Raw genomic sequence first — 11,720 nt, forward strand, 5'->3', positions numbered from 1 at the left:
CTCGGCGCTTGCCTCCCTCTCTCATGCTTGAACACAGGCGTTCCCCGTCCTTGTCTAGATATAGTATAGTATAGTAGCAGCACCCCTCGAACTGATGAAGCAATGGATGTTAACAGAGCACTTTTCGTGGGCTGAAACCATTTAACTCACTTTTATGGTCCAATTTCTATCTCTATTCATCAATTTCGCTGGATACGTGAAGCCATGGCTGATTCTGAGTGGAGGACCCTAAGCGCTGGGTACTTATTCTTGCAGGCTTTTGGCTCAGGAGGGATCCATCAGGAAGTCCAAGACGAGAGGAACACTGATCGAGTCAGGGACCTGGAAAAGGGCATATGCCGCCCAAGTAGGTAACGGGTGTTTCTAAGGGCCAGAATGAATGGCTATTGTTCATTCAATGTCGTGTCGAAAGTGTTTCAGCCTCAGGTTCGCGCCTATTGTGTCTATTCTTGTCTTTGTTGGGCATTTCAGTCCCGCTTAAGCAGACCACTGTCCGGCATTTGTAGATCTGACAGATAATAACATCCTCTGTCTTTCTCAATTCTCTCGTTAATCTTTGGGTCCCCGTTCTTTCTTTAACTCCCGAGTTGACCTCGTGGTTCTTTCTTTCCTTGCTCATAAGCCATATCAATTAGCACTCTGCTGCTGGTCAGTCCCTGCCTTTCATTCCTTTCAATCTACAGGTTTTTGTTGCAGAGTATAAAGGTGCATTACAATCAGAACGGATATCCAACTTTATAACTTGTTAAGACACAATCACACATCTTCATACTGGTCACGGAAAAGTTCGAGCTTCCCTGCAGCTGAGCCGCTGACCTAACACCGAAATCATGATGGCTTCGTTGAAAGAATCCCTGGCTGGTCCAGGATATGTGATTCTTAACGCCATTCGTGTTATCAACATTGTTGTGTTTCTGGACATCATTGCTGCCAGTGCGGTCATGCTGGTCAAGATTGACTTGTTAACAGCTTTTTTCTTTTTTGAGGCTGTCTCCCACGTCGCCACTGCAGGCGTTAGTAGTAAGTGGCCTATGCTCCAAACACTCTACTAGATGGCTCATACTTCATCGTGACAGCATTCCTGATTATCTCCGAGCTTCCCATTCTCCGCGGTTACTTCGATCGGAACTGGCCATTGTTGGGGCAAAACTCTGGGTTCATCACTTTGGCGATAGCAATGCTGATACTGGGAGTCGGAGTCCTGGGAGACCTGAACACAAAAGCCACCAGCCAGGAATCTCTTGGGATGGCATTCTGGAGGCTTGTGCTCTCTGCTGGCATTCTAGCCATGATCATGAGCGTGATCAACGTGGTTGCGGTAAGTCGGACTTCGGGTTTATTTTGGACGCATAACTTATAACGTAAAAACCCACAGAGCTTTATCTTCGCTGATAGCGATCTTGGTGTCAGTGCACGGCATGTGCGCGTCTATGGAGCAGTGGCGCCCCAGAAAGTGATGACGCGAAATGGCAGCCAACGTTCATTCCAGCTAAGTATGAAGAGGGAGGAAACTTTGCCGACCTACAGCCCCCAAAGCTCGATAAAAAGGCAGATGTCTATGCGACAGAATACGCGATTTCCCCTGAAGATTTCTTCGCCCGTCAACCCTATCAACATAAATGATGCGGCGTCATCGAAGTACTCGAGGGACTCTGCAGGGATGACTATACCCGATCTCGCTCATCACCCGGCAATGCAGTCATCGCATGTTTAAGGGAGCGTAATGAAACATTGTGCTTTTGCGATGACACGACAAGGAGTTCAGATGCAGGGACATCATGTGCGTTGGCGTTGGCAGTATGGCAATTAGCGAGCATAGGCAATAAGGACGTTCTGATTTTCGGGGTTTGCATTTCTATTTGCAATATCAATCGTTTAATCATGTTTCATTTTACCACAAACCATTGATTTGAATTCAAGTTCTATTTTAAAACTGTCTCGATGATCTTCTCCAAGCTCCGTAAAACCAGATCGAAAGTTTAATGTGCTGAGCAGGTGTCCCTGATCCGCGTGCCTGGCCAGTAGGAAAACATACTTTAGCGCCCACCGGCGATAAGATAAGCCCACTTGAGGCCAACTTCCGCTTCTTGTACCGTCCTGAATCTGGATGTCCCATTACCACTGAACTGCAATGCGCCATCGCCATTATCCGCAAAGATGGGTGAAATAGCGATCTCATTCTCAACGTACGCGCTCACCCTACCAGGAATCTCTCATCCAGACTCACCACTAACCCCCACATCCCCTTTATCAGAATCAAATCTGTCCTCATCTTCTTCGCGCCCATCATCATCCCCCGAGCCATCAACTACTACCGCACCCTCCGCGTCGCCCTCTCCAGCCGCCCACCACCACGCCCTCTTCCCCAAGATGCCAGTCGAGCCTTAAACGTCCTCTTCCTCACCATATCCCTCTTCTTCTGCCTCAGCCTCCCGTTCAACCCGCACGCGCCCAGTCCCAGCATCTTCACCCTCACCAACTCCCGCCTCACCACATCAACAGACATCATCTTCTCGCGCCTCGCGCGTCTCCGCCCCAATGAATCCCTCACGGAATCCGACACTCTCCTTAAATCAAAGCTTACCTCCATCATCGCCCGCAAGGTATACCTCCGCTTCGGCCCCGAAACCCTGACCAACTGCGCCTTCTGCTCCCTCGACAATCTCACCACCTACGCTATTTACCATCTCCCCTTCAACGTCCTCCTCCCTCACCTCTTCCACATGGCCACAATCGGCCTCATAACATCCTCAGTTTTCGCCGGCTCCGACGCAAGTAAATGGCGCAAGGAGTTCTCCATCATGGGCATTGCATTCGCCCTTCTAGACATCTACGTGGTCATGTCCTACGACCCGATGGCGTACGCGTCCGCGGCTGTGCGCGCAGGCGTAGCAGTCCCGTCTAGCTCATACTATCAGATCGGTCTCTTGCGTCCGCTGCTGTTCGCTATCTTTGACGGGGTATGCGCCCTGCTGATTTGGCTCTCCGCTACACGGAGGTTCTTCTTTACTCCGCCGTCGCAGGCAGAACAGGTTGAGCAGGTTGTGTCTGCGTCATTGGGGGCACTTTCGGGATCTACGTCGAAGTTGCATGCTGTGAGTGTGGCGAGGAATGCGGTCGTCAGAGATAAGATGCTTAGGGACCGGGATGAAGCGTATTGGCGCACGGTGGTCGCTATGAATGTGGATAATCCGGCAATGAAGGCGGGTTCGGTGGTGAGTGGTGGAGAGAATGGTGAAGAGGAGGGAGGAGCGCCCCCTACATCGATCTGGGAGGAGGAGGAAGTTGTCCGCGCGATGTCTCGGGCGATGGCGGGTCAGGGGGGTGTTGATTTGGCGAGGTTGGGGATGGATGCGGCGGAGTATGTTAATGGTGTTACGGCAGGGTTGGAGGGGAATTGATAGAGTAGATGATAGTTGTTGTTTTGAGTTATATATATAGTATGTATGTTTGAGAAGCTCAGCATGTAGAAATTTCTATCTATCTACCCAATTACTCTGATGTCTTTGGTAGAGCGTTGAGTGAGACGTGACCACGCCCAACTCCTACTATGTGACCTGCCACAGTACCATACAAACACAGCAAACAATAGCGACTAAGTGCACACAGCGAAAGCTGTCCCAAACTCCGAGCCGTCACTACTACAAAAATCACAACCCAATACAAACAACAACAACATCAAACTACTAGTCAACCGAAACGGCCAATCCCAGCCAGAGACCACTTTACTAACCATTAACTAACTCCAAAGTAGTTAAGGCGCAGGCTGACACATACCCATCCATCCATGGCCCTCCCTATACCCATCTATCTACCTGCGGTGAAAGAAGAAACCCACCGATGCAAGCCAATCCCGGAACTACCAACGACGAGTCTAAGCTAAGCTACATGGAGTATGTATCTAGTGGTTTCTCGGGGCGCGCGGACGGACATAGTCGAGATCGGTCCACAAAAAGCCAGACACACCCTAACCCATGGTTTTGGAGTACTTTAGGCAACATTTTTCCCCTTCCTTGAGATGAATGAATGCACTGCCACACCCGTACTCCATAATTCACTCCATAACGGGAGTGCCACAGAGCATGGGCCAGTCATGTCGGCGAATGCGGAGGCGGGCTAGTATGTACTCGGTCGAAGGGTAACTACGTACTAAGCAGTAGGCTAGTAGTTAGGATGATCAACTAGGCTACTGTGTAAAGTAGGTTTCATTGTTGTCCTTGTTGTTCCAAACGGGTGAGATTTTAGTTTTAGGTCATCGCTGTCGCTCATCGGCCGAGCGAACGCGCTAGTTCTTTGAATTCCTGCGAGGATGCTTGCTTTTGTCGGTCAATCTACTCGGCCGGATTTTGGTAAGCTGCGTCTTACTCCTTTAATTTTGGGAGGCAGTCAATTGTTCCATTCTACTTCAAGTACTCAATTTCCTTCCTCTGAGTGATTGCCGATACGTGAGATTAAAGACATCCTCTTCGGTTTTTGTTGTATTCCCGCTAGAGGATGGCTGGCTCACTTCTTCCCTCGCGCTCTCGTGGGGACCAGCCGGTGTCGTCCCAGAAGACTCCATCACGGTTCAAGGAGAAGATCACACCGGGGTTGCTCACCCTCTCCCGGCTTGCATCCGCGCATCCGATACATACAGTGGCCGCCGTCGCCTTGCTGGTTAGCTCCATATATAGCAGTTTATTGGAAGACAGTATATTCGATAGGACCAAGTCTGTGGCAAAGGCAGACTGGTCATCGCTCACTGCTGGGAGTAGACAACTCTATGTGGGCCCTCAATCCGACTGGAACTGGCAGTCGGAGGTTCCAAACATTCCAGTTTCCAGCAATGTCGACCATGCCGCGCTTCTTACTTTGGTATTCCCGGAGAAGACGGAGGCCTTCCACGAGTCCTTGGCCACGCCTCTGCTCCAATTGCCGAACAACCTGTCTGTCACGCCGTTGCCCTCGACTTCCAAATCCCTCAGTACCTACTCCAACGAACATGTTCATGCTTTCTCCCTCCCCTACAGCCAAGCATCCGACTTCCTGGCAATGGTCCAGGAAGTACCAAACAGCAGCCCAGGCCAGGAGATGGACCACGGTGAACAACGAATGTGGATAATGAAGGATGCACGAGCACAAACGCAGAAAAGTCTGACAGACCGAGCAAAAGATGCCTGGGTCGGCTTCGTGGACCTTCTCAAGAATGCCCAAACAGCGGATATCGCCATTATGCTGCTAGGGTACATCTTCATGCACATGACATTCGCATCGCTGTTCTTCTCCATGTATCGCATGGGCTCTAAATTCTGGCTTGCCACAAGTGTGTTGTTCTCATCCACATTTGCCTTTGTGCTTGGTCTGTTCGTCACTGTGGAGCTTGGTGTACCCGTCAACATGGTTCTCCTCTCTGAGGGCCTGCCGTTTCTGGTGGTCATTGTCGGGTTTGAGAGGTATATCGGTCTAACGCGGGCTATTTTAACGCATGCCATGGATCGCCGCAGCCCATCTGATAACACACAATCAGCCATCGAATTTGTTATCAACGACAAGGGATCAGAGATTGCTAAGGAATACGCTATTGAGATCGCGATTCTTGTATTGGGGGCTTTGTCTGGGGTGCAGGGAGGGCTGCAGCAGTTCTGCTTCTTGGCCGCATGGACTCTGTTCTTTGACGCCGTTCTTCTCTTCACATTCTACACCGCAATCGTCTGCATTAAGCTTGAAGTCAACCAGATCAAGGGGTACACCGACATGCGTAGGGCGCTGGAAGACGACGGTATTAGCTCCCAAACGGCTGAGGATGTGGCTAGGAGTAACAGCCCGAGCAAGCCCGAAACGACGCTTTTCGGCAAAAGTACGCATGTCCCTCGCTTCAAGGTCCTCATGGTTGGCGGCTTCCTCCTTGTGAACGTTGCCAGCATGTGCATGGTTCCTTTCCGCAATACACACTCAGTTAAGGATCTGGCTCGTGGACTAGCTGGTGTGGGTATGTCTCCACCGGTGGATCCCTTCAAGGTAGCCTCTCGTGGGCTCGACGTGATCCTTGACAAGGCCAGATCAACCGGCCAAGATACAATTGTCACGGTTCTCGCCCCGGTCAAGTATGAGTTGCAGTTCCCCGCTGTGCACTATGGCCTTCCTGTAATGGGGTCTTCCAACGACAATGAAGGCATAGCTTTCAACCTTGATGGATATGGTATCGGCGGTCGTGTTGTTGGAGGCTTGCTCAAAAGTCTGGATGATCCGGTCTTTTGCAAGTGGGTTATTGCCGCGCTGGTGCTGAGTGTTGTCCTCAACAGCCACCTCTTCAGTGCAGCTCGGCAGGGCGTTAAGAGTACGCCAGATGACTCCACTGAACCAGAGAAGACAGTCAGTTTGCCAGTGGCTCGCAATGTACCATGCGAGTGCCAGCGAGTTGTTGTTCCAACTAGCCCGGCAGCCGAGGGAGAATTGGCAATCAAACGCACCCCAGAAGAGATGGAGCTAATGCTTTCAGAGAAACGCGCCCATGAGTTAACCGATGAGGAAGTTGTGGAGCTCTCCCTGCGCGGAAAAATCCCCGGCCATGCTCTGGAGAAGACCTTGAAAGACTTTACCCGCGCTGTCAAGGTCCGTCGCGCTGTCATTTCCCGCACCAAGGCCACCGCAGATAACACCAATGGTCTGGAACAATCCAAGCTCCCGTATGATAACTACAACTGGACTCGGGTCTTCGGTGCATGCTGTGAGAATGTTGTCGGCTACATGCCAGTCCCCGTTGGTTTTGCTGGACCTTTGGTCATTGATGGAAGAAGCTACTTCATTCCTATGGCGACTACCGAAGGGGTCCTTGTCGCCAGCGCGAGTAGAGGAAGCAAGGCCATCAATGCTGGCGGCGGTGCTGTAACCATGTTAACAGCGGATGGAATGACTAGGGGTCCCTGTGTTAGCTTTCCAACTCTGGATCGCGCAGGCGCTGCTAAGATTTGGCTTGACTCCGAGGAAGGCCAAACGACAATGCAAAAGGCCTTTAACTCGACTACTCGCTTCGGGCGGCTTCAGTCCATGACCACTGCGATTGCAGGCACTAACCTTTACATTCGGTTCAAATCTACTACGGGAGATGCTATGGGTATGAACATGATCTCCAAGGGTGTTGAGTACGCTCTAGAAGTGATGAAGTCCGCCGGATTTGAAGACATGAAGATCATAACACTGAGCGGTAACTTCTGTGCCGACAAGAAGCCCGCAGCGATCAACTGGATTGAAGGACGTGGAAAGAGCGTTGTTGCAGAAGCCATTATCCCAGGAGATGTTGTGAAGAGCGTGTTGAAGTCAGATGTTGACTCCATGGTCGAGCTCTTTGTAGCTAAGAACATGATCGGATCGGCTATGGCTGGGTCTATAGGAGGATATAACGCACATGCTGCGAATATGGTAGCAGCGATCTTTATCGCGACAGGGCAGGATCCGGCACAGGTTGTAGAGAGTGCCAACTGTATCACCATCATGAAGAAGTAAGTCCAGCTTCGTTAGCCCGTATGCAAATATGGCTCTAACCGTTTCCAGTCTTCACGGTTCGCTCCAGATTTCGGTCTCGATGCCTTCTATTGAAGTTGGTACATTAGGAGGTGGCACCATCCTGGAACCTCAAAGCGCCATGCTCGACAGTCTAGGGATCCGAGGATCGCATCCCACCGAACCGGGAGCGAACGCTCGGCAGCTCGCTCGCATCATCGCTGCTGCTACTTTAGCTGCGGAGTTGTCGCTCTGCGCCGCGCTGGCTGCCGGTCATCTGGTCAAGGCACACATGCAGCATAATCGTGCGCCTCCAGCCGGTGGGAAGTGAGGCCTAAACTCTGTACTTATATAGTATGATCAGCAGGTCTGTGATACGGGATAAAGAACTCTGAGTAGATAGACGGTAGACTAGCTGTGAAGGTAGCAATAGGCGAAATATGGAAAAAGATGGTGATGATAGAACACGCTTATCAAAAGAATTGCAGGCTACTGCTGCTTCTCCGCACAACTTGCAGACTAATGCAATGAGAAAGGTTCGTTCAAGTTAGGCGAAAAATCCTTCATTCGGTGATTGGATCCTGATGATCAGAAGACCGGGCGATCGCTTTCTAAGTCGCAAAGAAGAGGAAGCGGGAGAGCCTTTGGGAGGAGCAGGTGAGAGGAGGACAGCCGGCGATTGGGGGGAACTACAGTGAGTAAGTAACTTTGTTCGTGAGACGCCTTACTAGTCCCAAGTTAACACTTACTGTATGTAGTCCAACAACTTACTCGGCATTAACTTACCTTCTCTTATAACTCTATTAATATCTAGCCAGATTATCGATCTATCTAAACTTTTCAATTTGCATTTTTACTTTACCATGGTACGTCACAGTCATGCATGCATGAAAGTTAGGAAAGGAAAGCATGGGCGGTGAGACTGGATGTCCCAACCAGAGTGACCAGTGGGATACTTGGGATTATCGGGCGGCGTCAGCGGTGGTACAAGTACCGTCAAAGTACCAGCTGTGGATGTCCCCAGAAAAAGTCACTGGGTAAGTAACTTAAGGCCAAGAAGCACCGCGTACGTAACGGCGAGTGGGCCGAAAGGCCTTGAAACAGACGTGATACAGTCAATACCTTCCCCTCATCGTAATTTGTATATATTATTATTTTTCCCTTCCTTGAGATCGTCGGTCTCTTCCTCGCTGCTCTCCCCCTCGCCTTTTCCAACTTTCTCTCCATACAAGAAATCCGGGCATTGAGCAATTCTTTGACGACTTCAACTTTCGCATGAGGGTTTGGTGGACACTTGTTTTTCTTTGTTTACCAGTTCAACAAGTCCCTATAGCTCGCGCAGGCTCGGCCCGCGAGACAGACAGACTTCAGCTGTATTAACGTATACTCTTCATTTACCAAGGGTGTGTGCCGTGCTGAGACCCCCCCAGCAGGGAATCATCTTCCCCCCCAAAAAAGGCCTACCGATTAATCAATCCCAGGTACCCGCCGTGGAACCGCGGGTGGTGCTCTTTGTCTCTCAAAATCGTCTCCAGTCTTTCCCGACGAGTCTCAGCCAAGTTGTCAGTCTCAACAGAAAAAAAAAACAGAATAGCAGCTGCGGCCAGCCCACTGCTGCCACTCACTCCAATCCAAGCCGTGGGCGGGAACCACTTTCGCCCGCTCTCGCTAGACCCGCGACGTACCTCCTTCGATCCCCATCGCTTTCGCTCCCTTCCCTCTCTCCCTCTTTCTTTCGGCCAGCTTGACGGTCGCCTTTCAAGCTCCTTGCTTTCTCTCCTCTGCTCCTCCCTCTCGGAGACTTCTTTCCCCCCAATTGGTCACCACCCTCTTTTTCGCGGAATCAGTCGCTACTGCTGCTTGGGTCTGGGATCCCGACCCCTTCCGTAATTCCCTTGTCTCGTCATGGCCAGAGACGCATCGTCGCCGGCCTCGCAGTCGGCCCCGGAGCTCAATGCCCGCATTTCCACCTCCAGCGGACACCACCGCCCAGCCGCCAAAGAAACCACGTTCCGGGAATGGATGCTCGCCAACCAGATCGGTATGAACCAATCATGCAGCTTCCGATAATAATTCAATGTTTGGCCCTGTCAATGCTCTGCAAAACAGATGACCAATTCCATGCGAACTGTGAGCGCTAACTAGAACGTTTCCGTATATAGGTATTTCGTTGACCACTCTTTCTATGCTACTGGCCGTTCACCACCTCTACCCTTCCTTGAATCCCTACACCGCCCCGTTTTTCCAGCTGTCGTACTACCAGCCCACCACTGGAGATTATGTGCAAGGATGGGATGACATCTATTTTATCGCCAGCTCCGCGATTGCTTTCATCGCTATCCGTGCAATTGTTATCGACTGGATTCTCCAGCCACTGGCGCAAAGCTGCGGATTGAAACGGAAGGCCTCGATTCGTCTGGCTGAGCAAGGCTGGCTCTGCTTGTATTATGGATTCTTCTGGTCCCTTGGCATGGTTCGTACTACTTAACATTACGCTTACATGATTGGGCGTGCTGACCGTGGGGATGTAGTACATTTGGTCCAACTCATACTATTGGGGCGACTTCAGCGCCATCTGGGATCAGTGGCCCGCACGCAATGTGTCGGGGTTGATGAAATGGTACCTTTTGGTGCAATTGGCCTTCTGGGTGCAGATGCTCCTGGTTATCAACATTGAGGAGCGCCGGAAAGACCACTACCAGATGCTAACTCACCACGTCATCACCATCACTCTCTTCGGATCGGCTTATATCTATGGCTTCTACAATGTATCCAACGTGGTACTGTCGCTCATGGACATTGTGGACCTCTTGCTACCGGTAAGTAGGAATTCTGCCTTAGAATTGAAAACGTGAGCTAATTCGAAGACCAGGCGGCCAAAGTCCTCAAATACTTAAAGTACGAGACCACCTGCAATGTCGCTTTTGGTGTGTTCATGGTTACGTGGCTCATAACGCGCCATATCTACTACCCGCAACTGTGCTGGTCCATCTACAAGGACGTCCCAGCCAAGATGGCGTACGGCTGCTACTCCGGTACCACTGCGGAAATGACTTCCACCAACGCGTATCCCAACCGCTGGCGGTATCTGCTTTACCCCTTCCAGGACATCAGCGGCCCAATCTGCATGAACCGCACCATCAAGTGGATCTTCCTTTCCTGCCTTTTGGCACTGCAGGCACTCTCGCTCATCTGGTTCACCATGGTCATCCGGGTCGCCGTCGGAGTCATCCGCACCGGAAATGCTGAAGAGCCTCGCAGCGACGACGAAGAGGAGGAGGAAGATGTTGCGGGCAAGGATGGCCCCAATGGTACAGCTGTCCCGACCGACGGCTCCAGTGCTGACTGGCGCCGCGCCAATGGGTCTTCGAATGTACGGCCCCGTGGACGCGGCCGTGTTCGTCTTGGCGACCAGAGTGACCACAAAGCGTTACTCGGGCGGATCGGATGCGATAAACCGACCTAGACACCCTCTTAACGTCTTTGACTTTGCGTTTCTCTCTTATACTAATGATATCATGGATGTGGATACGGACACGCTGAGATGCTGATATCGATGATCATTAAGACATCACCAGCTAGAAACACGTGAAACGAACCAACAAGAAAGTACAGTTCGCATTGGGGAAAAAAAAAGTTCTACCTAACCTAACCGTTCTATATCTTTCCAGTTTTCAGCAGGTGCTCATCTTGTCTTTGCGTTTGATACCATTGATCTTGATTGGTAGTGATTGTGAATTTTTCTCCCTTTGATTCCCTTTTTTATTTGCATCGAACTTTACCCACCTCACATCAACCCCACCTGATCTGTCAATAACGGCGTGCACGATGATCATTATGTTGTCTTATACTATGCTCTATGCTGCTGCTTGTCATTGCCTATCTTGTTCAGTTTATTTATCTAGATGATGTTGCTGGCCGATTGCATGCTTTGTTGCCTTGATGCCCCCCTCCATTTATTTATCCAGAGTTGTTACTTTTTCTTGTGGTTTAGGGACGTAATACAAATACCCACTGGTTGATGGTTTTATTGTTAACTTTTTTTTTTCCATTATCGTTTCATTTTTTGCTATGTATGATAGCCTCAGCGAGAGATAGATACTTACGAATTTGCATCGTACAAAAGTGACAGAACTATTACAGTGTCCTTTTACATACCGGTAACATTGGGGCGGGTCGGGCACTTCATCCAATATTCCCACTTATTCTGTCATTACCTCCGCTAAACACAACATAAATCA

General features: G+C 50.5%; 3 protein-coding genes across 3 annotated transcripts; all 3 read left to right on the top strand.

The window, feature by feature from the left end:
* Positions 1 to 833: 833 nt before the first annotated feature.
* On the top strand, positions 834 to 3,401 carry BDQ94DRAFT_159104 (uncharacterized protein; the record flags this gene model as incomplete). Its single annotated transcript, XM_026769036.1, has 4 exons — positions 834 to 1,020; positions 1,077 to 1,318; positions 1,376 to 1,638; positions 2,222 to 3,401. 4 exons carry the CDS (start codon positions 834 to 836, stop codon positions 3,399 to 3,401), a joined length of 1,872 nt encoding a protein of 623 aa, XP_026627277.1.
* Positions 3,402 to 3,949: 548 nt separating this feature from the next.
* BDQ94DRAFT_142438 (hydroxymethylglutaryl-coenzyme A reductase-domain-containing protein) lies at positions 3,950 to 8,307 on the top strand. Its single transcript, XM_026766033.1, has 3 exons — positions 3,950 to 7,478; positions 7,531 to 8,177; positions 8,238 to 8,307. Exons 1-2 carry the CDS (start codon positions 4,495 to 4,497, stop codon positions 7,808 to 7,810), a joined length of 3,264 nt encoding a protein of 1,087 aa, XP_026627278.1. The 5' UTR covers positions 3,950 to 4,494; the 3' UTR covers positions 7,811 to 8,177; positions 8,238 to 8,307.
* Positions 8,308 to 9,206: 899 nt separating this feature from the next.
* BDQ94DRAFT_142441 (putative longevity-assurance protein (LAC1)) lies at positions 9,207 to 11,522 on the top strand. Its single transcript, XM_026766034.1, has 4 exons — positions 9,207 to 9,520; positions 9,642 to 9,952; positions 10,011 to 10,298; positions 10,352 to 11,522. The coding sequence occupies exons 1-4, from the start codon at positions 9,385 to 9,387 to the stop codon at positions 10,943 to 10,945; spliced, it is 1,329 nt and encodes a 442-aa protein (XP_026627279.1). The 5' UTR covers positions 9,207 to 9,384; the 3' UTR covers positions 10,946 to 11,522.
* Positions 11,523 to 11,720: the final 198 nt, after the last annotated feature.

This window comes from Aspergillus welwitschiae, assembly GCF_003344945.1.
Source record: "Aspergillus welwitschiae strain CBS 139.54b unplaced genomic scaffold BDQ94scaffold_13, whole genome shotgun sequence".
Classification (NCBI taxonomy): domain Eukaryota; kingdom Fungi; phylum Ascomycota; class Eurotiomycetes; order Eurotiales; family Aspergillaceae; genus Aspergillus; species Aspergillus welwitschiae.

Bases quoted from the DNA above. Each gene is read 5' to 3' on its own strand.
- BDQ94DRAFT_142441 (XM_026766034.1), top strand. From the start codon at position 9,385: ATGGCCAGAGACGCATCGTCGCCGGCCTCGCAGTCGGCCCCGGAGCTC. The intron at 9,521-9,641 runs GTATGAACCAAT...TTCCGTATATAG, and splicing joins GATGCTCGCCAACCAGATCG to GTATTTCGTTGACCACTCTT. The intron at 9,953-10,010 runs GTTCGTACTACT...GTGGGGATGTAG, and splicing joins TCTTCTGGTCCCTTGGCATG to TACATTTGGTCCAACTCATA.
- BDQ94DRAFT_142438 (XM_026766033.1), top strand. From the start codon at position 4,495: ATGGCTGGCTCACTTCTTCCCTCGCGCTCTCGTGGGGACCAGCCGGTG. The intron at 7,479-7,530 runs GTAAGTCCAGCT...AACCGTTTCCAG, and splicing joins TGTATCACCATCATGAAGAA to TCTTCACGGTTCGCTCCAGA.